The sequence below is a fragment of the Talpa europaea genome, assembly GCF_964194135.1.
Source record: "Talpa europaea genome assembly, chromosome: 10".
NCBI lineage: Eukaryota > Metazoa > Chordata > Mammalia > Eulipotyphla > Talpidae > Talpa > Talpa europaea.
In genome coordinates this window covers 75,844,052-75,861,436 of record NC_140077.1, presented here as the reverse complement: position 1 = coordinate 75,861,436, position 17,385 = coordinate 75,844,052, and the positions used below count along the sequence as shown (strand labels likewise).

General features: G+C 55.8%; 1 protein-coding gene across 1 annotated transcript; it reads left to right on the top strand.

The window, feature by feature from the left end:
* Nucleotides 1-10,291: 10,291 nt before the first annotated feature.
* Nucleotides 10,292-13,511, top strand: SHISA4 (shisa family member 4; the record flags this gene model as incomplete). The annotated part of the gene is made up of 5 exons (XM_084245309.1): nt 10,292-10,364; nt 10,713-10,884; nt 11,682-11,815; nt 12,777-12,944; nt 13,152-13,511. The coding sequence occupies 5 exons, from the start codon at nt 10,292-10,294 to the stop codon at nt 13,196-13,198; spliced, it is 594 nt and encodes a 197-aa protein (XP_084101435.1). The 3' UTR covers nt 13,199-13,511.
* Between the last annotated feature and the right edge of the window lie 3,874 nt (nt 13,512-17,385).

Here is a 17,385-nt window from a genome sequence, read left to right as displayed (position 1 = left end):
ATGCCCCTCCCACACAGTCTGATATTCAAAGGTGTACCCCTTCTCCCTCAGGAATCCTCTAAAGTGGTTAAGTTGTAGCCCTCAGATTTGCAATGTGTATTTTTCTAGGAGAGTAAAGTAATCTTTACAAATGAATTTAGTTCGCATGGTGTAAGGTCTCAGCAGATCTGCCTTTTTTTCCCCTTTAGAAGGAAAGTAAAAATAAGAAAGGGGTTGGGTGGACCCCATTTTGACACTCTGGCATTTTAGCTTACCTAACTTGAAGTGAATCTTAGAAAACTGGCATTGTTCAAGTATTTTTTGTTCAAGTATTTTTAAGGGAGTTCCCTTAATTAGGAAATTTAGTCTGCTGTGGGTTCAAAGAGTGAGGATAAGAAATCCAGGGCAGAAAGGTAAAGCCCAGCTTTCCCTTTTTCTTGGTAGTTAGTGCCCAATCTGGTGCCTCATTTTAAATAAGTACAGAACGGTTCTTTATGTTGGCGGGCTCAGAAACAGGAAATTGAATATAAGTGAATTTAAACCTCATTCCCAAGGAGAGGGCCCCTGGCATGGCATTTACTCTTCCTGCCACTAGGTGTTCTTGGTGTGCAACTCCCACGACTCAGTCGGGACTGAGTCGGGTGGGACGTCTGTTAAAGTTACTATCTTTGAAAAGCCTGAGGGCGTGTGTGTTCACAGTGTGTCTGCTGCCAGCCAGGTTCTAAAGCTAATACTGCCTGTGCCCCATGAGTTGGGGGAGTCACTAATACTGGGGAAATGATGGCAGCCCTAGCCAGTCAGTGCTCAGGAAAACCACAGCCTGAGCCTTAGAGACGCCATAGTTGATCTCAAAGCAGTGCCAGTTGGATTCAGTGCTAAAGGTTCTGTAAGACCAAACCAGCCCTTAATTTTGGCACAGAGAGTGGCCTCATGCCCGGCAGCATTGAACCAGTGAGTTTGGGAAGACTTGGGGATCCCGCACAGAGATAGGTGTGATGTGGGCTCTTGCTGAGCTAATTAGGAAAATAGCCCGTATCAAGTGCCAAAAATGGCCCTTTGGCAAGAATTCTCCTCCTGCTTTCTTGCTGGGTCTTCTGCCTCAGGAGAACATGAGTTCTGAAGGAAAGGGTCCCAAAATCACTTTAGGGATTGCCATGCCCCCTGACCATAACTGCTACGCATGAGAGCAGGGGGTCATAGGCCCCCTGGTGCAGGCATTTCTTCATGTTGGCAGAACATTTTCACACCCATCACCCCTCTGAACCTTTCCAGCAGGTACACAGTGGATATTCCCAATTATGTTGAGGAGAGTTGAGGGAAATTACATCCACTGTCTGCGGGAAGAAAAGATGTGCTTGGAGCCAGCTCTTATTTTGTCTCTTTTGGGTCATAGAACTAGCTTCAGTTTGACAAGGGCAGGCTCATCAGTTAGGAGTTGAAATTCAAGATGAGGCAAGTTAGGGACTAGTAAGCACTTGGCTACTCTTAAGATACTCCAGGTCTCCTGACCATAGTAAATAGCAACTAGGGTACCACAGGGTTTCCCAGGAGTTTGTTGAGCTCTTAGTCAAGAGGAAGGAAAAGATAGAAGAAATATTAGAAGACAGAAACAGAGGTAAAGTTTCCCATTATGAGTGTGAGCCAAGAAATGACTCAAGCAGATACAAACATCATCACTCTGTTTAATAGGTACTCGTTACAACTTAACAAGGGATGCCAAACTGGCTTCTTGGTCTAGTGTGTTAACAGTCTAGATCAAATCTGGACACAGGAAGATTAGAACATGAAGGAGATAGAGAAGCTGGTAACTGGCCACCATTAGACCACAGATTCACCCATTGTGGGGCGATTTATGATGCACCTCAGGGCCCCTGGCCTCTCCTTTGTTACTTTGTTTGACAGATAAGGGTTGTGTTGTTCCTATGCCTTACTCATTCTAAAAAGAAAACTTGAAGCCATGTATGAAAGTAGTACTCACTAAGGAAGAGATGCTATGACATTTTTTTTAGAGAACAGGAAATCCCTGGGAAGGATGATAATTCTACAAGCTATAAAGAAGGGCAAAAACTAAATGGAAAGTTGTTTCAATGTGGATTGACATGTACTCTTGAAAAAAAAAGTTGAGGATTATAGACTATAAAGTGTTCTGTGTCTGGAGTGTTCGTGCTATCAGGAACTGGAAAGGTCTTTTAAAAGCTCCATTGTAGCCCCGGACTGGGGTTGGAGACACACATGGTCCCAAGTAACGTGTAAGATCATCTCAGGTTCCTGTGCCTGCTGTTGCCATCCTAGAATGCTGTTCCATTGTGCTCATCCAGGATGCTCCTGACAAATGGAGCAGGAGGAAGACCATGGAGAGAACCTAAACTGTCAAGGGAGAGGAGCATGGAGCTGAGAAGACTCAGGGAAAACAAGATACTGCTGTGGAAAATAAAAGCATACCGTGAAAGATGCTATACTTCACACCCCAGCCAAGCAGACCTACGACCAATAAGTAGAGAATAAACCAAAAGCCAACTTTTCTATTTTGTTTCTATTCTGTTTCAGCAAATGTTAAACTTCTGTTACATGCCAAGCACCTGCTAGATGCGGGAAAGATCTGGCCCTTTCCCTCAAGGAGATGGTCTGGTAGGTGGTCAGGAATAAATAATGCCAAAAATGTGGGGAATGCTATGAGAGAATAAGTACTGGGTTCAGTCCCCACTCCCCAAATAAGGGTATGGTCAGTGGTAATAGGGGAAGAAGTTAGGTAAGAGTGTGTGGAGAAGCTGACCCTTGAACTAGTACTTACAAGGTGGCTCACAACAATAACGGTTTCAGAAATATGTATTAAAAGCCATTTATCTCATTTACAGCACAATACCTTCAAAAAATACCTAATTTTGTTTACCTCATGTACAAAGTGATAGAATCAAAGCACAGATATTAAACATTTCCTGCCTGCCAAAGGTCACACAGCACGTGTGTGATTCCAGTCCAAACAGATTGTGCTTTTGCCAGTTCTGTCTTGCCTCCCTGTGCATAAAGTGTGGGGTAGAACATTCCCGAGAAAAGCTTAAAAAGGGATCATTAGGATGGAATTGTATTTTCAGATCCTAAAGCACATTAATAAAAGTTTTGGAATTTATGGATCATAGGGATCTTGATTAGAAATAAACTGAAAGTGAGGGCCAGATAGTAAAGGTCCCTTAAAGGCCTCCAAAAAGTGGGGAATCACCCAAGATTGTAAGCAGAGAAGTGACATGATCAAGTTTACATTTTAGAAAGCATTCTGGTGTTGATCCAGAAGTGACCAGAGGGCGACCTGAAACCTGTGTAGAAGTGGCGATGAAACCATCAGCCTGGCAGCAGCAGTGACAGCCTGGCTAAGGTGGCAACTAGGGATGGAGCAGAAGAGAGGTCAGTGACGAGCTGGCAAGGGGGCGTCAACAGGACCTGATGCCATTTCTTTCCTTTTTTTTTTTTTTTTTTTTTAAAGATTTATACAAGAACTAGGTACAGTCAGAAGCGCGGGAGGGTGAGAGAATTCACCAGAGCCAGAGCAGGGAGCAGAGCAGGCAGAAGGACCGAAGTACACTGCTGAGGGGAGCAGGAGAGGCCTGCGCACCATGTGGGACCCTCTGGTGGCCGGGGAGCAGCCAGGGAACGAACCAGCGCCACAGAGGCTGCGAGCAGCTTCACAACCCAGCACTCAACCGCTGCGCCACCGGGGAGGCCCCGATGCCATTTCTAAAATGGCAGCTGTGGGATGAATTGCCATGTTCGTCCCCATTGAAGGCAGTGCCCCAGCAGACCTGGCCGTGGAATTGGTAGTCTCCTCTCGTGGAAAAACCCCCTTTCCCACAGGGTGTAGACGAGATCTTAACCCTACTTGATGAGGATCCCAGCAGCAAAGTCGCCCAAAGTAATTGTTCATAAAATGCCAGAACTTGTGAATTTTTTGCAATGATGGATTGGTGCAAGGTCAGCATTGGCCATGTGATGGCCCTTGCGTTTCCTGTTTTGTTGTGTTTGGAGTAGGTGAGAAAGGGTTGGCGTGATGAGTTTCCTAATTACAACTTGCACCAGGCCTTCTTGGCCCATGTGGTGCACATGACTGCATGCCAGGTGTGCTATGAAGTGGCGAAGGGACCGCTCGCCTGACCTGGAGGCCTAGGAAGTCCCCTCAGGTCTTGAGTTGCTCTGATTTGGCCTGATGACATAGCTGGAAAGTGAGGGAGCTGGAGCAAGTGACATCCCCTCCAGTCCCTGGTTCCCCTTTCAGTCAAGAGAAGACCTACTACCTCATAGGGTCGTAGTTAGAACTAAAAGATGACTTCGTTAAGACACCTCCAACGGTGAAGGGTGTCTAGTCCCCGGCTCCCCCTCCCTCCATAGTCAGGAGCTATGTTTGGCTCAGTCTCCCTGACTCATGGATTAGAGTGACTCAATTCAATTTCACAGATGCTGCTGCTATATTCAGGTCCTGGTGAGTCTTCGGGAGGACAGCTCTGCGAGAAAATCTGCAGTGCCGCGGTCCTGCTGGGAGCGGGGTGGAAACAGGTGGTGGCTCGGCTCCTGCCTTCCACCTGCTAGGCAGAGTTTTTCTGTATGTGACATAAATTACCCATGTATTGTTTGCTTTCACTAGTTTTTCCCCTCCACTTATTCTAAGAACATAGCTGGAGTCTTTGTGTTTTCTTGCCTTGGTTGCTGTTGTAGGGTGGAAGGCAGAGCTGCTTGAGGACAGCCCTGCTCTGGATCCTCTGGTAGAAGCTTGGGTAGACTGAACTGGGTGGGTCCAGGGAATTTGGAGGAAGAGGAGTAGGAAAGCAGGGAAGGGGTCCCATAAGACAGGAAGGGAACAGAAGTCCATGGGCCTGTCAGTAGTGAGAGCCCTTCCCTGGGTCTGGGCAGAGCACGTCGCAGTGAGACTCCCAAGGAAATGGCTGCACACACCTGAGGACCCTGGGCTCCCGGGAAAGGTCCCCATGCCTGGGCCTCACAGGCCAAAACTGCTGGACTTGCAGGCCCCTGGGCTAGTCTAGCAGAACCTGTGTGGACGAGGCCTGCGGGGTGCACCCCCAGTGTTTTGCACTGTATGATGTCCTAGAACCTTTCCACAATCGTGGAAGAAGGAGGAAACCATAATAACAGACTGAATTCCCCACCAGCTGGTAGGACAGAGGCCCAGTCTGATCTAGTTCAATGAAAAGAAAATAAAGAAATGTGATGTTTCTTCCACACCGGGCTTTATAACTGAATTCGTGCCTGGCCCCATGTCCCTCTCCAGGTTGGCTCCCTTGTCTCATCGCTGACTCAGGTTCATGGCAGGAGCACAGAAATAAATGTGGAGGTAGGAGGGTTGGGTTCCTATCCAGGCTCTGCCCATGACCTTGAGAAAATACCTGTTGAACGGGACAGGGGGGATGGGCTAGAGCATCTCTGCAAGCTGGGGGTTCTAGTAAGTGAATCATGGGCCGTTACAAATGAGGAGATCAAGACCAAAGGCGGTAGGTGACTTCTCAAGTTCACAGAGCCAATCAGCGGCAGAGCAGGAGTCTGCTGGTCAGAGGTTCAGAGGATGAGGTCGGAGTCAACCTGAGTTGCAGTCTGGCTCAGCCACGTACCAGCTGGCGACTGAACCAACCACTGACGTGCCTCCGTGTCCTCACCCACGGAACAGGTGTAGTATTGGTGTCTCTTTCATGGAATGAATTTGAGGATAAAAGTCAATATAGCGACTCCACAGTGCTGCCTCGTGGTGAGCATGCCAGCTACTGTCTAATCCTGAGTCTAATGAATTCTCACCTAGACCTGCCCTCACACAGCAGGCCTTACTAAGAAAGATCCTGCACCTCTTAGATCCAAGTTTCCATCTGTGCAGATGGCTCACAGGGCTTGCCAGAAAACACCCGGTGTGGCAAGGGTCAGCTGGAGGACTGAGGCCCATGTCCCAGACCTTCCCAGGAGGGACAGTGGGGACAGACAGTGGGGACAGAGCTGGGAGCAGAGCCTTCTTCCTCTCAACCTCAGATCTCAAAATAACACTGTCTGCCCCCACCCTGCCCAGCTGGCAGAGCTGCAGACTGAGTAAGGTGCCATTTAAAGATAACTTGGCCCTCCCTGGCCGGCTGGGCTCTTGCCAGCCACAGCTGCCTGGGACCGTTGCTGCTCCCACAACCCCAGGCAGGCTGCTCACAGAAGCCACCCAAGTTGGCTTTTCCTGAGTTTGCCCAGACTCACCTGGGACTCTGCTCAAAGCAGCAATGTTCTGGGAGAGGTAGTCCTGCAAAGGCATTGCTAAACCACCCTCGGGGAACAGAGCTCCTAGCAGGAGCTAGGTCAGCAGTGAAGTCAAGCTCCACTGCCCTGCGCCCACCCTGGCCCCCTCCCACTGAGAGGACAGTCACAGGAGAGCCCGTCTTTCATCACGGTGAGAATAAAGCTGGATACCAGGAAAGACTGATAAGCAGAGACGCTTCTGATTCTGGGCAGTGGGAGTCAGGACACTTGATTGGTTTAGCTCACCTCCTACCCCCAGTAAGCCCTGTTCCTGGCATGCTCCTGGACCTTGCTTTCCCCCAGGACTGCAAGGAGAATGGTGTGCCCAAGGCTGGGTGGAAGGGAGATTGAGATCAAAGCAGCCAGGAAAGGACTCAGAGTGCTTTGGAGGATGGGACTATGCAATTTCCTGTGTGGAGGAGTTGGGTTGCCTGAGGCCCAAGGGAGCAGGAGGGCTGGTTAGCTGGAGGATTCCTGCAGAGAGCACTGACCACTAGGGTGGCAAGTGGAGGGGGAGGGGAGTCCGCTTATCTCGGAAATGGCTCAACTCAAATGACTGGGCCAGACAGTGGGGCGGGACAGGAGCCTCAGGAAAGGAGGTTCTGGATCCCTGGGCCTTTGAAGAAGCACATGAGGGTTGGGAGGCGCTCTGGGCTGGCCAAGAGATGACCGAGCAGAGCACTCCTGCCACAGCCCCAGGCCAAATCCAAACTCGGTCATAGGCCTGGTGCTACCCTGCCCCTCTCCCACTCAGCCTGCTTGCGACCTCCCCTCCCACTGCTGAGGATTGGGCTGGGCGGCAAAGTCTCATGAGAGGTGCTCAGTGGGCCAGGCACACGGCAAATAGCATTTTAGACATGTAAGAGAAGTGGGCGGTGGAGAAGAGCTTGGACTTTAAAATCACAAAAGCCCGGTTTCAAATCCCGGGGTGTGTGCTGAAGAATGAGCTGCTTCCAACCTCAGTTTCCTCATCTGTACAATGGGACAGGCTCATGGGCAGTGTGAGCTGCTGCTATTATATTCCAGACACCTGGGGAGAACCTGCTTCTGGCAAAGCCCATATTTAGCTCATCTGAGCACAGATTACTGGTCTGCTGCTCCCCCTCACAGGAAGCTGGGAGACTGGTGTGGGAGGGTGGGGTGTTCCTGTGTGCCCTCAGCTGGAAATGGTGTAGTGAAGCCCTCCAGGCCCCAAGGTGCAGACGACCCCTTCCGGGTCCCCCAGCCCCTCCCTATGACTGAGCTCTGTGACCTCATCCTTCCCTCTCCCAGCTCCCCCAGCAGAGTCAGCTCTCCCCTCTGCCTTGGGGATAAGAGCCCCCTCTGCACCCCTGTGCTGCTCTGATTGATACCGGAATTGTCAGGCCTAGTCTCCCAGCCAGGAACGGATCCCGGGCTGCAGGGTAGCGCTGAGCCCCAGCCGCTAGACCCCCACGGGTTGGTGTCTCACGAAGCCGCAGCAGGAACTTCGCAGACGCTCAGGCAAGCAAGCGAGAAGAGGCAGGTTTGTTTAGAGAAAGAAAAAGTTTATTGAGGAGAAAAAGAGCAGAAATAAAGTGGGACTCCCAGGCCAGGGAACTAGGCCTGGGAGGGGCAAGGAAGCCAAAGTGGAGTCGTGTCTCAGGGAATATACACCTTTTTTCCCTGATTATTCTAAAGCTCCACCAGTCTCTCTGTGATTGGTTAGTTCTCGGCTGTCTCACTTAATTTGCTACTGAGTGGGGGATCTTCACATTCCTTATCTAACAGCTTTCTCTTTCCCCATTTGTTGCATCTTTATCTTTATGGCCCAGTCCTCTGGATGGGCAGCCCTGCATTGAAGTTAAACAGCTGCCCTTCTAATGTGTCCATAAATTAAACCAATCTCCGCCTCCCTTTACCACCTGAAGGAAACCAGGACTAGCATTAGCAATGTTGTCCTTGGTCCTGAGATGTTTGTTTTTCCTAGTGGAATGGGTTACATTCCCTTGGTTGTCCTTATCTCTGAAGCCTCCCTAAATTCTTCAGAGGTCCCCTCCTGCACTGTCCCTAAAACTGCCTAATTTCTAGCTTGCCCTGTGTCTCATGATCACCTCCCACCCCATGGACTGGAAATTTTCCTAGAATTGGCAATTAAAACATCAGTGATGATTGGTGAGGGCCTGGCGTTTTGGTGAACTGGAAGCTCAGCCAGGGCATGAGCTTTGAGAACTAATTGGAGAAAAAGAGTAAAGCAGGAAAGTAGCTAGGAAGGAATAAGTCCCGGGAAGCAAGTGGTTTTGTTTTCATCGGAGAGACGAGGTTTTTTGTGGGGAAAGAAGATGGCAAGGAAGGTGGACCCGAAGACGTGGCGTGGGGATCGTGAAGAGGAGAGGGGTGGGTGGGGTCCAGGGCACACAGCAGCCGCTCATGGGAGGAGACGCAGCTCTCCCTCGGGGGCCATCGAGTCAGCAATGACAGTGCTGATATCTACAGCGGGGTGACAAGGGAACGCAGTGCCGGTGTAGTCGCTCCCTGTAAGGAACGTGCAGCCTAGGAAAGAGGAGGGGGCTAGGAATAGGCACAGTGTCTTGGGCACGGTGAGTTGGGAGAGATCTCTGCCGTCCCTCTGCTGCTGCATTTCTGCCTCTGGTGTGTGTGTGTGCGCTGGCCCTCCCAGACTACCAGCAACTTCCCAGGACAGGAGCCAATTCTCTCTTTACTCCAGTTCTCCTGAGCAGGCTTACCAGCACCCCCAGGGGCCCAGGAAAGGGCAGCTCCTCTCCTGGCTGTCCTGCCCTAGCCTATTGGAATCCTGCTTGGCTCTCCTGCTGGTCTCCCTGCCTCAGAACACCACCTAGATTATGAACATGGGTCCTACTCTTGCCCCTGCTATTTATTGGCTGCTTCTTTGGGCAAGTCCTTGAAATCCCTTGAGGTCCAGTTTGTCAACCTGCAAAAGGAGACTGACAGTAAAACCCCCAACTTCATATGACTGGTGAAATGCGGAGAGCCTCCTATGAGATGGCCGTCAAAGTGGCCAAGTGCTTTGTAAGGGGTTGTTCATGGCAAAGGGTTAAAACAGACTTTTGATTCTTACCCCCCAGCTTGATCTGCAGTTTGGGGTTAGGGGATGCCCTGCGAAGCCGGCTTGAGACATGGGACACAGTCACTGAGAGTGGAAATTTGTAAGGGGTTGAGTGACTCCTTCTGCCCTAAAACACTGGCTGCACTGTACTGACTCCTGCCCTCTTTGTGCTTTCCTGGCTCCGGCAGGGTTTGGCAGGGTCGCTCTGAAAAAAGGGGTTTTCACTGTGAAGGTGTCTAACTGGATGTCCCCTGGATGCCCCCTGGTGACTCCAGTGGCCTGACATCGCAGCTGCTGAGGCCATAGGCTGGTGCACGCCAGCGCTGTCCACTTGAGGGGGAAGGGGCCATCTTAGGGGGCCGGTGCAGCTGGCAGGGTCCAGGCCTGTGGACAGGCTGGGGACAAAGCCGCTCTGAGCTGTCTCTCAATGGGCGCCTGTGTTCTGGGAATGGGGGTGGGGTGATTCCCAGCCTCTTTCTTCCCTCCTCCCCCCACCCCCCGCCGCAGGACGTCCTGGGCTGGACACTGGGGCAGAAGAGGTCCCGCACTGGGGTAGGGTTGGCCCTTGTGTCTGGGCCATCAGAGATGGCACCGCACCGGGATCGGGGCTTCTGGGGCCCGGGGTCCTGATTGGCCCCAGGCAGGAGGCGGGCCCAGCACACGGCCAGGCCTCCCGGCCGCAGTGCCGCCGGCCACCTCTGCCGGGGTAGAGCCGCAGGGGCGGGGGATCGGGGAAGCAGGGCCGGGCCCAGCTGGATGAGGGGCGCCCAGTCCCGAGCTGAGGCTGGGGCGGGGGGCGTCGCCGGTGGGTGGGCCCCTCGGCTGGACGCGGAGCGCGGGGGCAGGGTTACGGCGGGCCGGGCTTTAGTCCCGCCCCTGGAGCTGCGGGAGGGGCGCCCGAGCCTGGCGGCGGGCAGGGCCCCACAGCCTCTCCCGCTGGCCGGCTTCGTCCTGAGGTCCTTTCTCCCGGCGGCCGGGCTCCGGCTGCGCCCCATCCCCGACATGCCGCCCGCGGGGCTCCGCCCGGCCGCACCGCTCGCCGCGATCGCCCTGTTGGTGCTGGGGGCTCCCCTGGGTAAGGGCCAGAGGCGCGGGTGGGTTGGGGTGGGGGCGGAGAAAGGGGAGGGGCCGACCCCCACTCAGACCCTGGGGTGCGTTCGTGCCCTGGATGCCCGGGGTCTGCGGGGAGCAGAGGAGAGGCCCCGGAGGCTGGACCCTGGGAAACTGACGCCGCGGGCGCGGAGTCAGATCCGGGGCGAGGCCTCTGGAGCTCTGGGGTCAGGACCCCCACGGTGGTGACATAAAGCAGTTCCCAGCTTGGGGGATCCAGCGGACTGGGGGCTGGGGATCACCGGGGGACTGGGGCTAAGGGCGCCGGAGGACTGGCCTGGTGGCCACTGGGCACCCCCACCCCTGCCCGCAGCGCTGGCCGGCGAGGACTGCCTGTGGTACCTGGACCGGAATGGCTCCTGGCACCCGGGCTTCGACTGTCAGTTCTTCACCTTCTGCTGCGGGACCTGCTACCAGCGGTACTGCTGCCGGGACCTGACCTTGCTCATCACCGAGCGGCAGCAGAAACACTGCCTGGCGTTCAGGTGGGCTGGGGCTCCTGGCCTAACCTCTCCTCCATTCTCCCCTCAGACACTGCCTGGGCCCTCCCTGCTTCCCCCAGGCCTCCTCCTGCCCCCTCACCACAGTCCACCTCCACATTCTTAGCCAAAACCCAGGAGTCAGCCTGGAGGGAGAGCTAGGTGTGAGTGCTGGGCTGGGAGTTCCCAGAAAGGAGATTGGTTCCCAGCCAGGCTGCACAGGCTGAGAGCTCCCTGGCTCTTGCTGGGCCCTCCCCTTGGTCCTGTCCATCCTGCAGAGGGGGTGGTGCAGGTGGCTGGTGGCTCTGTGGAGGGAGCTCAGGCGAGAAGGCAGGAGAGCTGGGCTGGACCCCAGGTCCTCTTCTCACAAGTTGTGTGATCTCGGGGGAGATACTTCCCCTCCGGGTCTTTGTTTCTTCTTCATAAATGAGGGTGTTGCCAGACCGTGTGATTGAACTGGGATTTGAAGGGGGGGGGGTGGGAAACGGCTCTAGATTATTTTTAAGATGCCTTTCTGGGCTAACGTGTGTGTCTAGCCGATTAAGTTGCAGCTGTGGGGGCGATGGCATGGGGAGTGGGGTGCACACTACAAATCCCAATGTGCTTCACCTGGCCAGTCAGGCAATGTGGCCTCCTGGGAAGTAGGGGTCCCCTAGATGTCCTTTACAGGGACTGGGACGAGCCCCTGAGGCACCCCAAATCTCACTTTGCTGTGGCCCCCTGCTGGCCAGGAGCCGGAGCGTGGTTTTATGGTCACTGTACTAAAGGGTTGGAAGGTGAGAGGACCTGTTCTTTGTCTAAAGTCCCAAGACCATAGCAGGCATCGCGTCAGCTGTGATCCTCTTTGTGGCTGTGGTTGCCACCACCATCTGCTGCTTCCTCTGTTCCTGCTGCTACCTGTACCGCCGGCGCCAGCAGCTGCAGAGCCCCTTTGAAGGTATGCACAGAACTGGGAAGGTTGAGCCTGGCATGGGCTGTCCTGAGCCCTGGGCTGGCACCAGGAAGAAGGACGTGTGAGCAGAGAGGTAGCATTTGCTTCTGTACATGCACGGGCCCGTATGTAACCCCTGAAATGAAAATGTGTCAGGGACCCATGTAAACACCCAACACTGTCCACATCCATGACACATGTGACTCCAGATCTTCACACGGTGCCGTCTGTCACCATGGTGCGTGTGCAAGGATATATGCACGCGTGGGTCTCTAAGTACGCAGGGTGGGCCCAGAGCAGGGGCACCCACTGACTGAGCTGCAGGCCGCAGTGGAATGTGAGCCTGATGTGGCACATGACTGCGTATGTGGGCCTGGGGACCGTGACCACGATCGGGAGGTGACTCTGTTTGAGTACCAGGTGCCAGCCCCTGGAGCCGCCCTCACCTTGCCCAGGCTGTGCTCTCTGGTTCACGAGGTCTCTGAAACCTGCGAAGGGACGAGGACATGCTGAGCCACCAGGGTGTGAATATACTCCCTGCTCAGCGTGGGGCTAGAAGGCAGAGGCAGCGCTGGCCAGACCTCGAGCCCGGCAGAGGGCAGCTGCCTTGCTTTCCTAGGCAGGGGAGGCTGCCATAAGTGATGGGCCTCTAAAAGTGTATCTTTTTTTTTTTTTAAAAAGATTTATTTATTCATGCATACAAGAACTGGGGTACAGGCCAGAGGTGGGGGTGGTGAGAGGATCACCAGAGACAGTGGGGAACAGGACAGGCAGACTGACTGAAGTACACTGCTGAAGGGAGCAGCGGGCGACACGGGAGAGGTCTGCTGCTCCATGTGGGGTGGCTCCCTGCCTGGGGATCAAACGCAACTCATGCTGCAGCGCTGCAGATAGCTTCCTAGTGCTGAGACTTAACCCCTTGGGCCACCAGGGAGGTCCTAAAAGTGTATCCTTGTCCTCCACCTAGGCCAGGAGATTCCAATGACAGGCATCCCAGTGCAGCCAGTATACCCATACCCCCAGGACCCCAAAGCTGGCCCTGCACCCCCCCAGCCTGGCTTCATGTACCCACCTACCGGTCCTGCTCCTCAGTATCCACTCTACCCAGCTGGTCCTCCTATCTACAACCCTGCGGGTAAGTAAGCAATCTGGAGCCCCTGGCTCCTGCCTGCCCCCTGCTCTGGGGCCTCCCTCACCCTGACCCTTCTCCCAGACTTGCTCCACCTATAGCTAGAAACCTCCAGGCTGGTCTTCCTATGGAGCCTGCATGCCCAGGGCTTGGGAGTTGCCTCACCTCTCCCTGGGCCACCACTGACCCGCATCCCCTCTCCTTGACTTTCAGCTCCTCCCCCCTACATGACAGCCCAGCCCTCCTATCCTGGAGCCTGAGGAACCAGCCAAGTCTGCTGCCCCTTCAGTGATGCCCCCACCTGTTCCTGCATCTGGTCCTCGGGTGGACAGGGGTCCTCTACTGGCCAGGCCCCAGACCAGGCGAAGCCCTGGACCCTCCTAGGAAGGGCCCGGTTCAATGGAACAGGAACAGAGTGGGAACTTGGCCATAATGAGGGGTGGGAGGGGAGGGCTTGGGATTTGTGGACTCTTTTTCTTGGGGGGCAAGGGAAGGACATGAAAGTCTGGGTCACAGCTCCTGCTTTCAAATAGTCCCTCTTCTCCCAGGACCCCAGCAGGGAAGGCCGGGCCCCTCCTGTTTGCCCCCCGGTGGGCTGGGATGATACTGGGAGAGGCTCCATCAGCTGAAGCCCTCCTCCTGGTCGCCCCACAGCCAGGGCATTGGCCTGCTGGATTAAAGCGGTAAAGCTGTAACCCATGTGAGTTGCATCATTGAGCCCATCCACCCCTTCAGATAGCGCAGCCTCTGCTGCGTCCAGACAACTACTGGCTGCACGCCCCCAAGGGCAGGCCCCAGGGTGGGAGCAGCACCCCCTCACCATCCATGCAGAGGAGCCACAAGCTGAGGGCTCCCTGGGCTGATTCCTAAGGCTAACCTGCTGGGTTTTGCCACAACTGGGAAAAGGATGGTCATTTGCATTATAGAGGTTCCCACAAGGGGGCAGGCCTCTGCCTTTTGTGGCATTGCTGGCCTCACATGGGCGTGGGCCAGTCAGGCACACTTCTGTTCAGCCAGGGCCCTACAACTGTCTGACTCAGGATGTGTCTCAGGCGGGCTCCAAGACCCAGTCTCTTCTTCCACACAACCGGGTGATTTCTCAGGGCTGTCATGAGGGTGTGACATGCACATGAAACCTTCCTGACCCTAGTCTCCCACTAGGAGCCAAGCGGAAAAACTGGCTGCTCAAAGACTGTGTCTGCTGCCTTGGGTCAACAGGGACCCTGAGACATTGAATCTGGGGCCCACAGGTCAGTGCCTCCCTCTGCGCTAGGCAGTAAGGAATATGTGTGCTCCCTCCCTCCACAAATACTGCCTAGAAAGGGCAATCTGGGAGGGCAGTAAGTGCCCCCACACCTGGAGCTGTTGTGCGTCGAGCCAGACCCCTTCCCTGGCCTTCCTGTCTGAGGAGAGGGTCTTGGGCTCTCAGAACTTGTGCCTGGATCAGAGCTAGAGAAGGAACATACAGTTTTTATCTCAAGTGGGGAAAGTGCTGACTCAGCTTGGCAAACCCGCACCAACAGTCACCTCCTCCCCCAGACTCCTCCTCCCAGCACCCCCTATGCTCAGCCCTCCTTCCTTCACCCTCCCCATGTACCCCAGCCCCTCCCTTCACCCCACAACCTCCTACCCCTTCTCCTGCCCCACCCCCTGCTCTTATTCCCCAGGCCTCTAGGCTCCTGCAGCCTCTTCTGGGGAGGGGGGAGTGGGTTTCTGAACATGGAGATTGTACTAACCATGCCCCAGGCCCCCACCCACATAACATGGGGGCTACCAGGTCACCTCAAGGTATAGAGCCCAGTCCTCTCTTTCCTGAAGCTGCAAGGTGGGCATTTGCAGGATATAGTTTGAGTTTCCCTAAGAAATGAGGTGTAAATGTAGGCAAGGTCACGCCAGTCAGAATTAATTGTCCCTTCCTCACCCATCAACAACCGGGGCCAATTAAAAACTGCTTTGTAGTCAGGGTGGGAGACAGGTTTAGCCCACAGTAGCTGCCACCCAGGAGGTGCGGTTGCCCCCCTTGCAATATGTCCAGTCAGTCAGCTGTGAAGCACTGAACACAAGAGAATTCTAAGACAAGGGGGCAAACTACCCTGGGGCCTTCACAGTCTCCAGGGAGGAGGCTCCTTTGACATTTTCTAGTTCTTTAATTGGCAGCAGTACCCCTACACGTCCCTCGGATTCTGCAACTCCTGTGACTCCCCCCCACCATCTCACCTGCTCCTCAGCAGGGGACAGGACCAGCAGGAGCACAGAGCTGGAGCTGCCCCTCCTGTCCACCTTGTTTCTCAACCAGCACCCCTGAAGACCAGACAAGGACCCTGCAAGGGCAGGCAAGGGGAGGAAGGGGTGGAGCAGTGCCCCTCAAGGATTGAGGTGTCCCATTAATGGGGTCCCACCAGGCTGGGAGGGGACACTGAGAACCCTAAGGGGGCCTGGGAGAAGGGGAGCACCCCTGGGGCAGCAGGGCCTGCTGGGCATAGTAGGGTAGCAGAGCTGTAAGGGGAAAGGAAGTTCAGGTGCAAGGACAGAGATCCATGGAAAAAGGACAGACAGGGTGGGGTGCTTGGAGAAGAAAAAGGTGAGCAGGAAAGGGGAGCGCTGCTGGTTGGGTCAGGCAGGGGGAAGGGGGCCAGTCAGGGAATAGAACAGAGGCAGCTGGAAAAGTAGACTCTTCAGGCAAGGATGAGGGAGGGGGCCATATAGGAAGGGGTTGGAGGCCTGGAGGAGGGAGCCAAGGGGTAGGGAGGGAAGCACAGGCCAGGGAGAGCGGAGAGCTCAGGGCAAGGTGGGCCACAGCAGGGAGACAGATGGGGCTGCGAGGCCTTGGAGCCCACTAGGGAGCTGGGAGACGGCCTTCCCCCGGGCAGGAGGAAGGGCAGCAGCTCATGGCACGCTAAGCTTAGCCACCTTGGTGGTTCAGAAGTCCCCTCAGTGGGTGAGGGTGTTCAGATACTTTCAAGAGGACCACTTGTGTGTGTGTGTGGTGGGGGATCGGGGTTGTGTGCAAACTCACAGCGCCTGGGCCTGGCCCAGTTCCTGAGACAGGAGGATGACAGGGCCTCGGCAGCCCCTGCACCTGCCATCCCACCAACGGCCAAGGCCAAGTCAGGGCGTTGGTCCCCAGGGCGTAGGAGAAAGGCGCTTTTTCGGGGGGGGGGGATGCCTCGGATGCTGGACAGAGACGGCAGCTCCAGGTAGAAGAGCCAGAGCAGGATGCAGGGCCTTCTGGGTCTTCTCCGCGGGGCCGTGGTCCTCAGAGGCGCCGGGAGACACCCGGGTGTGGCAGCGCGAGGGCATCCCGGCAGGGCCACATCTCCGAGGAGGGTAAGGTGGACCGTGGGAGGGAGACCTGGGTTTACATCTGCACCCACCAACTTCTAGTCCTTTGCTTTGAAGAAATTTGCATTTTCCTTCTGGAAAAGGCGCTTTCCGGGCGTGGACGAAGGGAGGCCGGCAGGAGCGGGGCTGTCCGGGCGCGTCCCGCAGCTCAGCTGGTCTGGAGCCCCGCGCCGCTCTGCGACCCGCGCCGCCTCCGCAGCTCCCGGGACCGGCGCCGCCTCGCACCGGCCCACCTCCCCCGGCGCCCGGCAGCGCCCCTGGAGCGGCGGGAGAACTTGGGACCGGTTTGCCCGCAGGGGGCGCTGCGCCCCCGCCTCGGGTCCCAGGCGCCGGGGAAGGGTGACGTCATCCCGGCGCGGGCGCGGGCGCGGGCGCGGGCGCGGGCGCGGGCGCGGGCGCGGGCGCGGGCGCGGGCGCGGGCGCGGGCGCGGGCGCGGGCGCGACCCGCAGCGGAGGCCGCGGACCGGGCGCCGCTGCTGCTTGCTTGGGGACAAGTGTTCCTTCTCTCACTAAATACTAAGTTCGGTGGAAAAGGCCTCTAAGGCGACAGTGCGCGCTCACCTCAGGCCCGTGGGGAGGGAGCATCTGCCGTCAGAGGCAGCTCTGGGGTCTGGAGACGCGGGCCGCGCCTGCACTGGCTGTGCGGCCGCTCCCCTGCTGCCGCTCCAGGGCAAAGGCGGCCTGTAGAGTGGAGACAAGTCGGCTGGGGCCAATGCAAGTGCCTGGTTAACGCCTAGGGCCCGCAGATGGAAGCCCTGGGTGGGCTGAGCTCCAGCTGACACCCCTTGAGGGCTGGGAGATAGAGGCTGTCCCCCTTTCCTGGTCCCAGCTCTTGCTTAGGTTACTAGCGGACCGGGGGTGGACAGGGACGGGAGCTCAGCTCCCAGGACCTTCCTGCCTGTTTTTTTGTTTGTTTGTTTTTGAGAGATTTATTTTATTTATGCATCCAAGAACTGGGGTGTAGGCCAGAGGTGTGGGGGGTGAGAGACAAGTGGGGAACAGAATGGGCAGACTGACTGAAATACACTGCTGAGGGGAGCAGCGGGCGAGACAGGAGAGGTCTGCTGTGCCATGTGGGTAGCTCCCTGGCCAGGGATCGAACTCG